Raw genomic sequence first — 16,530 nt, forward strand, 5'->3', positions numbered from 1 at the left:
TCCACTTAGGTGGCTAGAAGCAATTTAAGGTGGCAGAAGAGGCTCCTTTCTGCTTAAATTGCCTTGAATATCATGCCCACTATTCTTCATGAAGTCCCTCTAATGCCCCATTATCACATTGTTTTACTATACCTTCAATATCCCTTACCGTGACCCCCACTTTGTCACACTTTTTGACTACTTTGTGATCATCAAACACAATTTAGATGTTTTTTTTGTTATTAGACTTTTGTATTATATATGAATTATTGTAGTATTATTATTTATGATTTTGATATTACTGCATTATTTTTAGATAGACCATGATTATTGTACTACTTCAGTTTGGGCCATTTTTATTGGAAAGGTTGGTAGCAAAAATTAATAAATACATTTCTGATGAGTTCTCTCCCCCCTTCTTCCCCTCATTGGATTTCTTCAATGTATGACTCGGCACGTCACTGAATTTTAACTTCCAAATACTTGAACCGGCCAAGTTTTCATAGATTTGCTGTGAAAAACAGTGTGTACCTCTTCAAGGGTATCCTCTTGGTTGCAGACCTTGTTGCATTTGTGCAGTCTTGTGTGTAGATTTTTTTTTCTTATAAAAATATTGAACCAAAGCATGCACACTAGTCAATATATTTTGGAAAATAGCTTGCATTTAATTCTCTTATTGCAAAGTAGATTTATCAAAGTAGCTATTTACACAATGAAATGAATAAAATTAGTTGTAAGAATACTGACAAACTAGCAGGATAGAAAAGGTACCCTTTTTATGAGGCTCCTGAATATTTTAATTTGCAAGCCTTTGGGATTTAATAAACGTATGGTTGTCTAAAGATTATTTGTTATTTTTTTTTAAGAGGCGTGAGTATTAATGTACTCAGACATGAAGCTGAATTCTATGGAATTACTCCTCTAGGTAAGCTTGCATTGTTTTATACTGTGTTCTCTGAATCCTAGAACTCTTTTAGGGCATGTGCACTTACATTCTAATAGCCTAGGTTGCATATATTCATTCTGCACCATCTTCCTTACTCAGCATTGCTATAGTGTTTACAATGATTAAGCGCATTGCAGTTCTTAAGGAGCTGTCTTTCAGCTGAATGAGGGGGAAGGCCACAACCTGCACCCACTCAGCAGCAGATCCAAAGAGCCCAATTCAGCATCAGCCAGTCACTCTGCTCTCCAACTACCTTAGCTTGCTGAGTAATAGATTGGAGAGGGTGGTGGTAATGGTTGTTGCTGGATGGAGTTCAGCACATGGTTTTCTTGCCCTGTCCATGCTCATTCTACCAACCAACTCCAGGGGGAGGTTTATAAAGGCTAGACACCACAGCTGCTGTGTTTGCAGTTGTTCCCTTGTTCCTCTATACTTACCGGTTTTTTTCTCTGAGTCAGGGCCGCCGAGAGGGGGGGACGGGGGGACAAAAGTCCCCGGGCCCGGGCCTCCAGGGGGGCCCGACGCCGCATGCCCATAGCTCCGCCCCTCCCCTCCGAGTTCCAGGGCCCGCCCATCATCCGTCGAGTTCCAGGGCCCACCCGTCGTCCGTCCCTTTCACCCGAGTTCCAGGGCCCACCTTCTGTCCCTCCCTCCATCCGAATCATGTCAAAAGCGATCTTCTTGTCCTTATCTGACCTCGTGGTTACGGCGCGAGCAGCACGCGGTGAAAAGCGTGCAGGCTGCGCTTCGGCCTTCCTTTGTCTGTCTATCAGCTGAGGTCCCGCCCTTGCAGAAACAGGAAATGAGGGCGGGACCTCAGCTGATAGACAGACAAAGGAAGGCTGAAGCGCGAGCCTGCACGATTTTCACTGTGTGCTGCTCGCGCTGTAACCACGAGGTAAGAAGATCGCTTCTGACATTCGGACGGAGGGAGGGGGGGCTTTGTTCTCGGAAGAAGGGAAGGAGGGGGGCCTTGGATCTCGGAGGAAGGGAGGGCGGGAGGGGGGCCTTGGATCTCTAAGGGAGGGCTTGGATCTCAGAGGGAGGGAGGGGGGCCTTGGATCTCTGAGGGAGGGAGGGCTTGGATCTCTGAGGGAGGGAGGGAGGGGGTCTTGGATCTCCGAGGGAGGGAGGGCTTGGATCTCTGAGGGAGGGAGGGGGGCCTTGGATCTCTAAGGGAGGGCTTGGATCTCTGAGGGAGGGGGGTCTTTCAGGTGCTGTGGAGGACTTGCAGCTCATCTGCATATCCTTACAGCCTTCTCCGGGGTGACACCCAGGTCCACCCCGATCCACTCAGGGCCTCCGCTCTAGGTATCTAATCTTTTTCCAGTTGCTAAAGTACCTTAATCATTTATGGCCCCTATTCACATTCTCTTCCTAGCTCTGTCCCTTCCTAATCTTTTCCCTCACCCCCTACCTCTCTCCGCTACAGGAACTCACTTCCCATCCATTGACTTCATCACCTCACCTTCTCTCCTACCCTCTTCCTCCCTCTTGGCTTTTAATCTCCGTCTCTTTCTTCCCTCTATTTTGCCTTCCCCATTCCACCTAAATACCTCTCGCCTTCGACGCCTTCGTGGCCACACCTCTCCTACTCTCCTCCGCTCTCTTTTACTCCTTCTCTTACTCTCAGCTGGTGACATCAATCCCAATCCTGGCCCTCCTCACCAACTATTATCCAAACTCTACAGATCTCACCGTGACCTCTCTAACCTCATCTCTATTCCTCTACTCCCCTCCTCTTCTCTGCCCTTCTCTTGCGCCCTATGGAATGCCCGCTCTATCTGTAACAAACTCCCCTATATCCAGGACCTCTTTATCTCGCGTCACCTCCATCTGCTCGCCATAACAGAAACCTGGCTCTGCCCTGATGACTCTGCTTCAGTCGCAGCCCTGTGCCATGGCGGTTATCTATTTTCACATACTCCTCGCTCTGCTGGCCGTGGGGGCGGTGTTGGACTACTTCTCTCTCCCTCCTCCAGATTTCAACCCCTTCTTCCACCTCAATCTCACTGTTTTTCCTCCTTTGAAGTCCACTCTATCCGCCTTTTCTCTCCTCTGCCTCTTCGAATAGCGGTCATTTATCGTCCCCCTGATAAGTCCCTTTCATCCTTTCTCAGTGACTTTGATGCCTGGCTTGCCTTCTTCCATGATCCTTCCTCCCCCTCTCTCATCCTTGGTGACTTTAATATTCCTGCTAATGATCCTTCCAACTCTTATATTTCCAAGTTACTCGCTTTAACGTCGTCCTTTAATCTCCAACTATGCTCCACCTCCCCCACTCATCAAAATGGTCACTGTCTTGATCTCATCTTCTCCTCCAACTGTTCACCCTCTAGTTTCCTTGCCTCCGATCTTCCCCTCTCTGATCACCATCTTATAACTTTCACACTTAAATCTCCTCCCTCCCAGTCCTGTCCTATCCTATCTAATTTATCTAGGAATCTTCACGACATTGACCCTTCATCTCTATCCTCCCATGTTTCAAACCTCCTCTCTACTGTGGCACCATCCACGTCTGTCAACGAGGCTGTTTCTTCTTACAACAATACTCTATCCTCTGCCTTAGACACTCTTGCACCTTTGATGACCCGCCCTGTAAGGCGTACAAAACCCCAACCTTGGCTGACTTCTAATATCCGCTACCTACGTTCCTGTACCCGCTCCGCCGAACGCCTCTGGCGGAAATCTCGGGCCCTTGCTGATTTCTTACACTTTAAGTTCATGCTGACCTGCTTCCAATCTGCTCTTTTACGTGCCAAACAGGATTATTATATCCAACTGACCAACTCTCTTGGCTCTAATCCTCGACTTCTCTTCACCACATTGAACTCTCTCCTCAAGGTGCCCCCTCCCCCAACTCCCCCTTCATTATCTCCTCAGACCCTTGCTGAATTCTTTCACAACAAGGTTCAAAAGATAAACCTTGCTTTCTCTACCTCACCAGCTCTCCCTCCACTAGTCCGTTCCCCTCTCTCTCCTTCCCCTCATTCCCTTTCCTCCTTTCCTGAAGTTACTATTGAGGAAACTACACTTCTCCTTTCTTCCTCAAAATGTACCACCTGTTCCTCTGATCCCATTCCCACCCACCTTCTTAATGCCATCTCTCCTACTCTTATTCCTTTTATCTGTCACATTCTCAACCTCTCACTTTCCACTGCGACTGTCCCTGCTTCCTTTAAACATGCTGTGGTCACACCTCTCCTTAAGAAGCCTTCACTTGACCCTACTTGTCCCTCTAATTACCGACCCATCTCCCTCCTTCCTTTTCTCTCCAAATTACTTGAGCGTGCTGTTCACCGCCGCTGCCTTGATTTTCTCTCCTCACATGCTATTCTTGACCCATTACAATCTGGTTTTCGCCCTCTCCACTCAACCGAAACTGCGCTTACTAAAGTCTCCAATGACCTATTACTGGCTAAATCCAGAGGTCAATATTCCATCCTCATTCTTCTTGATCTTTCCGCTGCTTTTGACACTGTCGATCACAGCATACTTCTCGATACCCTGTCCTCACTTGGATTCCAGGGCTCTGTCCTTTCCTGGTTCTCTTCCTACCTCTCCCTCCGCACCTTTAGTGTTCACTCTGGTGGATCCTCTTCTACTTCTATCCCTCTGCCTGTCGGCGTACCTCAGGGTTCTGTTCTTGGTCCCCTCCTCTTTTCTATCTACACTTCTTCCCTTGGTTCATTAATCTCATCCCATGGCTTTTCCTACCACCTCTATGCTGATGACTCCCAAATCTACCTTTCTACCCCTGATATCTCACCTTGCATCCAAACCAAAGTTTCAGCGTGCTTGTCTGACATTGCTGCCTGGATGTCTCAACGCCACCTGAAACTAAATATGACCAAAACCGAGCTTCTCATTTTCCCCCCCAAACCCACCTCCCCGCTCCCCCCGTTTTCTATTTCTGTTGATGGCTCTCTCATTCTCCCTGTCTCCTCCGCTCGAAACCTTGGGGTCATCTTTGACTCTTCTCTCTCCTTCTCTGCTCATATCCAGCAGACCGCCAAGACCTGTCGTTTCTTTCTTTACAACATCCGTAAAATCCGCCCCTTTCTTTCCGAGCACTCTACCAAAACCCTCATCCACACCCTTGTCACCTCTCGTTTAGACTACTGCAATCTGCTTCTTGCTGGCCTCCCACTTAGTCACCTCTCCCCTCTCCAGTCGGTTCAAAACTCTGCTGCCCGTCTCATCTTCCGCCAGGGTCGCTTTACTCATACTACCCCTCTCCTCAAGACCCTTCACTGGCTCCCTATCCGTTTTCGCATCCTGTTCAAACTTCTTCTACTAACCTATAAATGTATTCACTCTGCTGCTCCCCAGTATCTCTCCACACTCGTCCTTCCCTACACCCCTTCCCGTGCACTCCGCTCCATGGATAAATCCTTCTTATCTGTTCCCTTCTCCACTACTGCCAACTCCAGACTTCGCGCCTTCTATCTCGCTGCACCCTACGCCTGGAATAAACTTCCTGTGCCCCTACGTCTTGCCCCATCCTTGGCCACCTTTAAATCTAGACTGAAAACCCACCTCTTTAACATTGCTTTTGACTCGTAACCACTTGTAACCACTCGCCTCCACCTACCCTCCTCTCTTCCTTCCCGTTCACATTAATTGATTTGATTTGCTTACTTTATTTATTTTTTGTCTATTAGATTGTAAGCTCTTTGAGCAGGGACTGTCTTTCTTCTATGTTTGTACAGCGCTGCGTATGCCTTGTAGCGCTATAGAAATGCTAAATAGTAGTAGTAGTAGTAGTAGTAGTCTTGGATCTCTGAGGGAGGGAGGGGGGCCTTGGATCTCTAAGGGATGGCTTGGATCTCAGAGGGAGGGAGGGGGGGCCTTGGATCTCTGAGGGAGGGAGGGCTTGGATCTCAGAGGGAGGGAGGGGGGCCTTGGATCTCGGAGGGAGGGAGGGCTTGGATCTCAGAGGGAGGGAGGGGGGCCTTGGATCTTGGAGGGAGGGAGGGCTTGGATCTCAGAGAGAGGGAGGGGGGCCTTGGATCTCGGAGGGAGGGGAGGGCAGGGGGGAGAAAGAACATATCGCTGGACAGGAGGGGAGAGAAGAGATTGCTGGACAAGAGGGGAAGGCAGGGCAGGGGGAGAGAGAAGAGATTGCTGGACAAGAGGGGAGGGCATGGGGGAGAGAAGAGATCGCTGGATAAGAGGGTAGAGGCATGGGGGAGAGAGAAGAGATCGCTGAATAGGAGGGCAGGGGGAGAGGGGAATTGCTGGACAGGAGGGGATGGCAGGGGAGAGAGAAGAATTGCTGAACATGGATGGATGATTGGAGGGGCAGGGGAGAGAGGAAATTTACTGGAGAGGGAAGTCAGGAAGGAGATGCACATGGATGGAGGTGAGGGAAGAGAGGAGAAATGCTGGACATGGATGGAGTGGAGGGCAGGGAAGAGAGAAGAAATGTTGGACAAGGATGAAGGGAAGGAAAGACAAAGGAAGGAGATGCACACGGAGGGAAAGGGAGAGAGGAGAAATGCTGGACATAGATGGAGGGAAGGGAAGACAGGAAGTACATGCACATGGATGGAGGGGAGTGAGGAGAAATGCTCATGGATGGAGGGGAAATTGCTGAATTTAAGGGCTGGATCGGAATACTTTCAGGGCAGATGCTGAAACTGGAGGAATGATAGGGACAGGGCTACAGATGGTAGACAGGACGCATAAGGACACAGGAGGATGGTGGACATGGTGAGAGAAAAAAATATCAAATGGAAAGAAGACACTGCATAAAACAGAAGACACTGGGACCAAAGCGAATAGAAAAACTATGATCAGACAACAAAGGTAGAAAAAAGTATTTTATTCAGAATTTTTTATGTCAGCTTTTGGAAATGTGTATCTGTGATGTTTTTCATGTAAGTTTCAATTTTTCTAGTATTGCTGCATGCTGAGTCTGACTTCTTCAGGTAACTTTCTAGTTCAGTATTTTGCCTTCATATTTTTTTTTATTTCTAGTTCTTTGTGTCATATCTGTTGCCATGTGTTTTTCATGTGTGATAAGGTACAGTATTCTGCTAGTGTGTAGTATTTGCAGCCCTTTTTGTTTTGTTTTTCATTAGGTTGTGTACTGGTGTTTTAGAGCCCGGTGTAATTATAGTGCTGCCTTTCCATGCATAAGGTTGTAGCTCGTCCTGTCCTTGGAATTAGTGCTGTTATGGTTTGGTAAGGTTATGAGTGGGTTTTTGCACAAGTTTGTGTATAGTGTTTTGCAGTGGAGAGATTGTGTTTTGACCTTACTGAGGAAGCACCAAAACATCAGAAAAAGTGTAGAGCCTAAATCATGACACACTACCTCTTGAAGGATTTACATATAGTGCAGGGGCCCGGCCCGGTGGCGGGTGGAGCAGCCGTGACCTGGGGGGGGGGCCCAGGGGCGGCCTTGTCCCGGGCCCGGCCCAGTCTCTCGGCGGCCCTGCTCTGAGTTAGTTTTTATTTCATATTTGCAGTTCTTTCTGTTTCTTGATTTTGGTTATCTCCTGATTTTCTTTCTAGCTGCTTGTTGGAAGGATTTTCTAGTCATATCTTGAAGGTGTTATGAGAGAGCTTTTGAATTGCAGCTGGGGTCTAGACAATTTTTCAGCACAGTTTTAGCAATTTAGATAGTTTTATTCCAATATTCTTTGTGTCTGTATGTATTCTTCCTCTATTTTGAGGTGTCACTTTTTGTGCTTTATTTTTTGTTTTTATTTTTATTTATGGATAAATTGGATGTCATAGATTTTGTCCTAGTATATTGGCATAGAGAGTTTTCTCTTATCACATCACATAGTAATGAGGAGTGGCATTTTAGAAAGTACGCCAACTCGGAATATTGATGTCCTTCTCGCATGTATTTTAGAACAGAATACTACTACTACTTAACATTTCTAGAGCGCTACAGTTCAGCAGCAAACATACAAACTTTAATGCACACATTATTAATGGGGGAAAGAAAACAAAAGATGTGGACATCTGTATGGCAGCATAAGAACGTCCATCTTGTAAATTGCCACACAGACATCCATGCAGGGCAGAGGGGTAGCCTCATGGTTAGAGCAGTTGGTTAAGAAACTCAGTTCAAATCCCACTTCAGCTGTTTGTGATTTTCTTATTTATTTTTTAATTGTGATCCCTCCAGGAACAGAAAAATATCTGTTGTGTCTGAGTGTAGACCACTTCAATAGCCGTCAGGCTTGCAGATGTCTTAAATATTCAGGTATGGTAAGTATTTTTCTGTCCTTAGAGGGCGCACAATTAAAAAAAAAGTGCTGGTTGGATTTAAACCTGGGTCCCTTGGTTTTCTGTCCACTAATCTAGGACCACCGAGAGATCGAACTGGGCCTGGGGCAGGGCCACCGCCTTCCCCCTCCAACGATCATTGCTGCGGTCACTGTCACAACTGCAGTACCTTGGCTGGTGGGGATCCCGAGGCCCCGCCAGCAGAAGAGGTCTTCCTCCAGCGCTTCTCTTCACTCTGCTGATTGCCTGCCCCTGCGGCTGCTTTTTCTCTCAGCGCATGCTGTGTTTCAAAACCGAGCATGCGAGGCCTGAGAGGAAAAGCAGTCGCTTGGCAAGCAATGGGCAGAGAGTGAACAGCAGCGCTATAGAAAGACCTGCAATGTCTGCTCCTCTGGGTCCTTTCCAACCTCCAAGAGGGCCCGGCGCCGGTGTTTCTTTCTCCTGCTCCTGTCGGGACGCGATCACCCGGCTCCCGTCAAGAGCAGGAGAGAGAGAGAGACCCCGGCCCTGAGCCCCGCCCCCCCCCCCCCCCCCCCCCGACGGCCCTGCACTAACCATTAGGTTATTCCTCAGGCCTGTGTGCTGCTCTGTTAAGAATCACCATAATCACCATAATACCTGAAGCTGTCATAGAGCCTGGAATCCCTTGCTGGTTTTATATTCAGGGGAGAGGGAGGGGGACAGCAACCACCGGGGGTTTAAGGAAGTGTGGTGCCTTTATCCCTCCAATGGACATCTACTCCAATGGTTTAAAGGTAATTTAATGGATAATTAAAATTATAGCACATGCTGACTTAATAGTTACCTTAGTAAAATTTACATAGTCTCTTAGATGGCATTGAGCAAGCACATGTATAAAGTGTTCTCCGAGGACAAGCAGGCTGCTTGTTCTCACGACTGGGTTGACGTCCACGGCAGCCCCCACCAACCGGAACAAAACTTAGCGGGCGGTCCCGCACGCAGGGACGCCCACCGCGCATGCGCGGCCGTCTTCCCGCCCGTGCGCGACCGTTCCCGCTCAGTCTTTTCTTTTCCGCGCTGGAGAGAGCCGTGTTCGTCTCTCTCTGTCAGCCCCGGAAACCGGATCGCGTTGTTCGCGAATCTTCTTATTTTTTTCGTTGCCGCGTTTCTCTTTAGTTTTCTTTTGAAAAAAAAAAAAAAAAACGCGCTGAACTTGATTTTCCCTCGTCTCTTAGCGGGGGCGTCGGTGGGCAATCGGCCCCGGTCACTCCCTCTACCCAGGGCCCTCGGGACCGAACCCTGTCGGACCCGGTCCCTCGAGGCCGAGGGGGATCGACCTTCTCCTCCTCCATTCCACCAAGCGCCGATGACGGGCACCGCAAGAAAACGAAGAAGCACCGTCATCGGTCGCCATCAATGCTCCCGGCGCCGGAGAGGAGTCGACGCCGAGGAAGCGACAGCGTCGAGAGGAGAGGTCCCCCTCTGTAGTAGAGGTACCGCCACGTCAGGGTCCCAGCACTTCGGTGCAGTCTCCTGGACCCGAACAGCTTCCGGCACCGACGCCTCTACCGGCCCCCTCGCCTTTCCCGACAGCGGGCCTTGACGAGTGCCTCCGAGCCATCCTTCCGGGGATCCTGGAAGGGCTGATGCGCCAGACTGTGCCGGCGCCGGGGGTTCTTGCCCCCTCGGCGCCGTTGATTGTGGCGCCGGCGAGCTCTAGCCCGGTGCCGAGGACTCCGACGCCGCTTGCGGCGCCGGTCTCGACCGCCACGCAGGTGGAGTCCCCGTCGAAGTCGATGGAGGGAGCTTCATCCCCGCCGGTGCGGGAGTCCACTGCTCGACGACACCACCGAGGCCTCGGTGCCTCGACGTCGAGCCGGGCCCGGTTGAGGACTCAGCTGCACGAGCTTATGTCCGACACCGAGGAAGAGGCCTCGTGGAGGGAGGAGGAGGACCCCAGATATTTCTCCTCAGAGGAGTCTGTGGGCCTTCCCTCCGACCCCACTCCTTCACCAGAGAGGAAGCTCTCGCCACCTGAGAGCCTCTCCTTTGCCTCCTTTGTCAGGGATATGTCTATTTGCATTCCTTTTCCCTTGGTCTCTGTGGATGAGCCGAGGGCTGAGATGCTCGAGGTCCTCGACTATCCATCACCACCTAGAGAGTCCTCCACGGTACCGTTGCACAATGTCCTCAAAGAGACACTGCTTCGGAACTGGTTGAGACCATTATCTAATCCCACCATCCCCAAGAAAGCAGAGTCCCAATACAGAATCCACTCGGACCCAGAGTTAATGCAGCCCCAATTGCCTCATGACTCGGTGGTCGTGGACTCTGCTCTCAAGAGGGTACGGAGTTCGAGGGATACCGCCTCGGCGCCCCCGGGGCGGGAGTCTCGCACTCTGGACTCGTTTGGGAGGAAGGCCTACCAATCTTCCATGCTCGTGACCCGCATCCAGTCTTACCAGCTCTACACGAGCATCCACATGCGGAATAATGTGAAGCAACTGGCGGACCTGGTTGACAAACTCCCGCCGGAGCAGTCCAGGCCTTTTCAGGAGGTGGTCAGGCAGCTGAAGGCGTGCAGAAAGTTCCTGTCCAGGGGTATATATGACACCTGTGACATCTCGTGCTGCGGCCCAAGGTATAATGATGCGCAGGCTCTCATGGCTGCGTGCCTCTGACCTGGACAACCGCACCCAGCAGAGACTGGCCGACGTTCCTTGCCGGGGGGATAATATTTTTGGCGAGAAGGTCGAGCAGCTGGTGGACCAACTGCATCAGCAGGAAACTGCCCTCGACAAGCTCTCCCACCGGCCGCCTTCAGCATCCGCCTCAGCAGGTGGACGTTTTTCCCGGACCCGGCAGGCTGCGCCCTATGCCTTTACCAAGCGTAGGTACACCCAGCCGGCCCGAAGGCCTCGTCAGGCACAGGGACAGTCCCAGCGCGCTCGTTCTTGTCAACAGCGTGCGCCTAAGCAGCCACCTGCGCCTCCACAGCAAAAGCCGGGGACGGGCTTTTGACTGGATCCATGGGAACATAGCCACCCTCAAAGTGTCCGTACCGGACGATCTGCCGGTCGGAGGGAGGTTAAAATTTTTTCATTAAAGGTGGCCTCTCATAACCTCCGACCAGTGGGTTCTCCAAATAGTGCGGTGCGGATACGCCATGAATTTGGCCTCCCTGCCACCAAATTGTCCTCCGGGAGCTCAATCCTTCAGCTCCCATCACAAGCAGGTACTTGCAGAGGAACTCTCCGCCCTTCTCAGCACCAATGCGGTCGAGCCCGTACCACCCGGGCAGGAAGGGCAGGGATTCTATTCCAGGTACTTCCTTGTGGAAAAGAAAACAGGGGGGATGCGTCCCATCCTAGACCTGAGAGGCCTGAACAAATTCCTGGTCAAAGAAAAGTTCAGGATGCTTTCCTTGGGCACCCTTCTGCCAATGATACAGAAAAACGATTGGCTATGTTACCTGGATTTAAAGGACGCATACACTCACATCCCGATACTGCCAGCTCACAGACAGTATCTCAGATTCCGCCTGGGCACACGGCACTTTCAGTATTGTGTGCTGCCCTTTGGGCTCGCCTCTGCCCCACGGGTGTTTACAAAGTGCCTCGTGGTGGTAGCGGCGTATCTACGCAGGCTGGGAGTGCACGTGTTCCCATATCTCGACGATTGGCTGGTCAAGAACACCTCGGAGGCAGGAGCTCTCCGGTCCATGCAGTGCACTATTCACCTCCTGGAGCTGCTGGGGTTTGTGATAAATTACCCAAAGTCCCATCTCCAGCCAGCCCAGTCTCTGGAATTCATAGGAGCTCTGCTGAATACTCAGACGGCTCAGGCCTTCCTTCCCGAAGCGAGGGCCAACAACCTCCTGTCCCTGGCTTCCCAGACCAGAGCGTCTCAGCAGATCACAGCTCGGCAGATGTTGAGACGTCTGGGTCATATGGCCTCTACAGTTCATGTGACTCCCATGGCTCGTCTTCACATGAGATCTGCTCAATGGACCCTAGCTTCCCAGTGGTTTCAAGCCACCGGGAATCTAGAAGATGTCATCCGCCTCTCCACCAGTTGCCGCACTTCACTTGGACCATTCGGACCAATTTGACCCTGGGACGTCCATTCCAAATTCCACAGCCCACGAAGGTGCTGACGACGGATGCATCTCGCCTGGGGTGGGGAGCTCATGTTTATGGGCTTTACACCCAGGGACTGTGGTCCCTCCAGGAAAAGGATCTTCAGATCAACCTCCTGGAGCTCCGAGCGATCTGGAACGCACTGAAGGCTTTCAGGGATCGGCTGTCCTGTCAAATTATCCAAATTCGGACAGACAATCAGGTTGCAATGTATTACGTCAACAAGCAGGGGGGCACCGGATCTCGCCCCCTGTGTCAGGAAGCCGTCGGGATGTGGCGTTGGGCTTGCCAGTTCGGCATGCTCCTCCAAGCCACATATCTGGCAGGCGTAAACAACAGTCTGGCCAACAGACTGAGCAGAGTCATGCAACCGCACGAGTGGTCGCTCCATTCCAGAGTGGTACGCAAGATCTTCCGAGAGTGGGGCACCCCCTCGGTGGACCTTTTCGCCTCTCAGACCAACCACAAGCTGCCTCTGTTCTGTTCCAGACTTCAGACACACGGCAGGCTAGCGCCGGATGCCTTTCTCCTTCATTGGGGGACCGGCCTCCTGTATGCTTATCCTCCCATACCTTTGATGGGGAAGACCTTACTGAAGCTCAAGCAAGACCGCGGCACCATGATTCTGATCGCGCCCTTTTGGCCCCGTCAGATCTGGTTTCCTCTTCTTCTGGAGTTGTCCTCTGAAGAACCATGGAGATTGGAGTGTTTTCCGACTCTCATTTCGCAGAACGACGGAGCGTTGCTGCACCCCAACCTTCAGTCTCTGGCTCTCACGGCCTGGATGTTGAGGGCATAGACTTCGCTGCATTGGGTCTGTCTGAGGGTGTCTTGCTTGCCTCTAGGAAGGATTCCACTAAAAAGAGTTACTTTTTCAAGTGGAGGAGGTTTGTCGTTTGGTGTGAGAGCAAGGCCCTAGAACCTCGTTCTTGCCCTGCACAGAACCTGCTTGAATACCTTCTGCAATTATCAGAGTCTGGCCTCAAGACCAACTCAGTAAGGAATCACCTTAGTGCGATTAGTGCTTACCATTATCGTGTGGAAGGTAAAGCCATCTCTGGAGAGCCTTTAGTCGTTCGATTCATGAGAGGCTTGCTTTTGTCAAAGCCCCCTATCAAGCCTCCTGCAGTGTCATGGGATCTCAACGTCGTCCTCACCCAGCTGATGAAACCTCCTTTTGAGCCACTGAATACCTGCCATCTGAAGTACTTGACCTGGAAGGTCATTTTCTTGGTGGCAGTTACTTCAGCTCGTAGGGTCAGTGAGCTTCAAGCCCTGGTAGCTCATGCTCCGTATACCAAATTTCATCACAACAGAGTAGTGCTCCGCACTCACCCAAAGTTCCTGCCGAAGGTGGTGTCGGAGTTCCATCTTAACCAGTCAATTGTCTTGCCAACATTCTTTCCCAGACCGCATACCCGCCCTGCTGAACGTCAGTTGCACACATTGGACTGCAAGAGAGCATTGGCCTTCTACTTGGAGCGGACACAGCCCCACAGACAGTCCGCCCAATTGTTTGTTTCTTTCGACCTTAACAGGATAGGGGTCGCTGTCGGGAAACGCACCATCTCCAATTGGCTAGCAGATTGCATTTCCTTCACTTATGCCCAGGCTGGGCTGAATCTGGAGGGCCATGTCACGGCTCACAGTGTCAGAGCCATGGCAGCGTCGGTGGCTCACTTGAAGTCAGCCACTATTGAAGAGATTTGCAAGGCTGCGACGTGGTCATCTGTCCACACATTCACATCACATTACTGCCTCCAGCAGGATACCCGACGCGACAGTCGGTTCGGGCAGTCGGTGCTGCAGAATCTGTTTGGGGTGTAAATCCAACTCCACCCTCCAGGACCCGAATTTATTCTGGTCAGGCTGCACTCTCAGTTAGTTGTTCTTCGTAGGTCAATTTCTGTTATGTCCTCGCCGTTGCGAGGTTCAATTGACCTGGGTTCTTGTTTTGAGTGAGCCTGAGAGCTAGAGATACCCCAGTCGTGAGAACAAGCAGCCTGCTTGTCCTCGGAGAAAGTGAATGATACATACCTGTAGCAGGTGTTCTCCGAGGACAGCAGGCTGATTGTTCTCACCTACCCTCCCTCCTCCCCTTTGGAGTTGCGTTTCATCATTTTTGCTTGTCATTCAACTGAGCGGGAACGGTCGCGCATGGGCAGGAAGACGGCCGCGCATGCGCGGTGGGCGTGCCCTGCGTGCGGGACCGCCCGCGAAGTTTTGTTCCGGTTGGTGGGGGCTGCCGTGGACGTCAACCCAGTCGTGAGAACAATCAGCCTGCTGTCCTCGGAGAACACCTGCTACAGGTATGTATCATTCACTGTCATTCAGGAGGTAAGGGAGGACCTAATATCTTGGCTGCCTTAAATTTTCTGTTGAGATACAGGTCAGACGCCCCCTCAGTTTCTTCTCACACAACATGTTTTAGGTTTTGAAATGTAAAGCTGAAGGCATGTAAGAGGTAGTATAGGATTTTGTTAAAATCATAAACAGAAAATGACTGCAGATCATATAGCCTATCCAGTTTGCCTACGTACACCATCTGCTAAGCTCTACAATCTCTTCCTCTCCCTCAGATTCTCTGTATTTTTCCCATGCTTTTTTGAATTCAGATACTATCTGTGTCTGTTCCATTTTCCGAGGACAAGCAGGCTGCTAATTCTCACTTGTGGGTCGACGTCCGCATCGGCCCAGGAATCAGCAAATTTTTGCAAGCAAAAAAGTAAAGTTTAGCCAGAGTCTTCTGGTGCTCAGACTTATTTCCTGCCCGTTGCGTGAGCACTACTCAGTTTTTCTTTCTCCGCGTTGAGGTGCGGCAGCGTTCGTTTTCTGCTCATCTCAGGCCCAGGAAGAGTTGTTTACGATTTTGTTTGCTTATGTTTTTTGTTTTATTCTTCACAAGAGAAAAAAAAAATAAGGTTCCCGTAGTTTTCCCTTTAGTTTTTTTCTTTTTTGTAGCGGCCTTAGGCCGCGCAGTCAGGTTCTCCCCTTTTCTCTTTCGTGTTTTTTTTTTCTGATTTTTAGGCACAATGGCGTCTTTTGAGTTTGTCCAAGCCGTTTTTCCTTCCATGTCATCGAAGACTCCCAGCGGCTTCAAGCGTTGTATGCGGTGCAACCAGACTATATCAGGTACCGATACCCACGCCTGGTGTATTCAGTGCCTTGAACCTGACCATAGCCCAGCCGCTTGTAGTTTGTGTCTTCGTATGAAGAAACGGACCCAAATGTCTCGAGAGGCGCAATGTGAAAAACATTTTGGGGCTCAGTCTGGTCCTTCGACATCGGTACCGAGGTCGGTGGCGTCGACATTGAAGGGAGCATCGATGTCGGGGAGAGAGGTAATGGCTGCTATGAGACCAACTCGTGCTGGGAGTAGTGAGGCGTCGAGTGGGTCTCCACCTGCCTTGAGGCCTCCTGTTATGCAGGCCCCCCGGGACAGGCCTTTGTCGGACCCGGGCCTGAGGAGGTGTGAGGATTCCACGTCCTCCTCATCGGTACCAAGGAGTCTCGACGGGCGTCGAGTGAAAGCTAAGAAGCACTGTCGTCGTCCTCCTTGGACGCATGGTACCGGGAGCTCCGGGACATTGAGAGAGTCGGCACCAGAGAAGTGTCGGCGCCGAGAGGATCGCTCACCTTTGATACAGGAGGTGCTGATGCGTCGGTCTCCTAGCAGCCCGATGCCCGCTCCCGAGCCTCTACGGATTCTGACACCGCCTGTCCCACCGACCCTGCAGCCTTCTCCGATGGCAGCTCTCGACGAGTGCATCCGGGCCTTGTTTCCAGAACTTCTGGAGAGACTGCTACGTCAGTCAGCTTCGGTGTCAGGGGTGCTTGCGCCTTCTGTACCATCTGCTGCAGTGGTGTCTGGCCCTTTACCAGTGGTGAGGTCCCCGACCGTGATGCCTCCTGCAGCATCGGCGTCGGCTACCACCCAGGTCGACTCCCCTTCGACATTGGTGAAGGGAGCTTCACCGCAGTCGGACAGGGCATCGACCTCTCAATATTGCCATAGAGGACATCGTTCCTCGGTGTCGAGGCAGGTCCAGTGTCGAAGCACCTTAACTCAGGTTTTATCCAACACCGAGTAGGAGCGTTCGTGGGAGTCAGATGAGGATCCCAGGTACTTCTCTTCTGATGAGTCCTTTGGAATTCCCTCTGATCCTTCCCCTCCACTAGAAAGGAGACTGTCTCCACCGGAGAGTCTGTCCTTTTCCTTTTTTGTCCGGGAAATGGTTACGGCTATTCCCTTCCTTGTGG

At 51.1% G+C, this 16,530-nt stretch overlaps 1 protein-coding gene across 2 annotated transcripts in view; it reads left to right on the forward strand.

Annotated features, from left to right (window-relative positions):
• Window positions 1–16,530, forward strand: part of LOC115459021 (BTB/POZ domain-containing protein KCTD3-like) — a 112,228-nt gene that overhangs the window by 59,429 nt on the left and 36,269 nt on the right. For both annotated transcript variants that reach the window (XM_030188882.1, XM_030188881.1), the window contains exon 5: window positions 846–904. In XM_030188882.1, the coding sequence (XP_030044742.1) occupies window positions 846–904 (59 nt within the window). The remainder of the gene's footprint in view (window positions 1–845; window positions 905–16,530) is intronic.

This window comes from Microcaecilia unicolor, unplaced genomic scaffold (assembly GCF_901765095.1).
Source record: "Microcaecilia unicolor unplaced genomic scaffold, aMicUni1.1, whole genome shotgun sequence".
Lineage (NCBI taxonomy): Eukaryota > Metazoa > Chordata > Amphibia > Gymnophiona > Siphonopidae > Microcaecilia > Microcaecilia unicolor.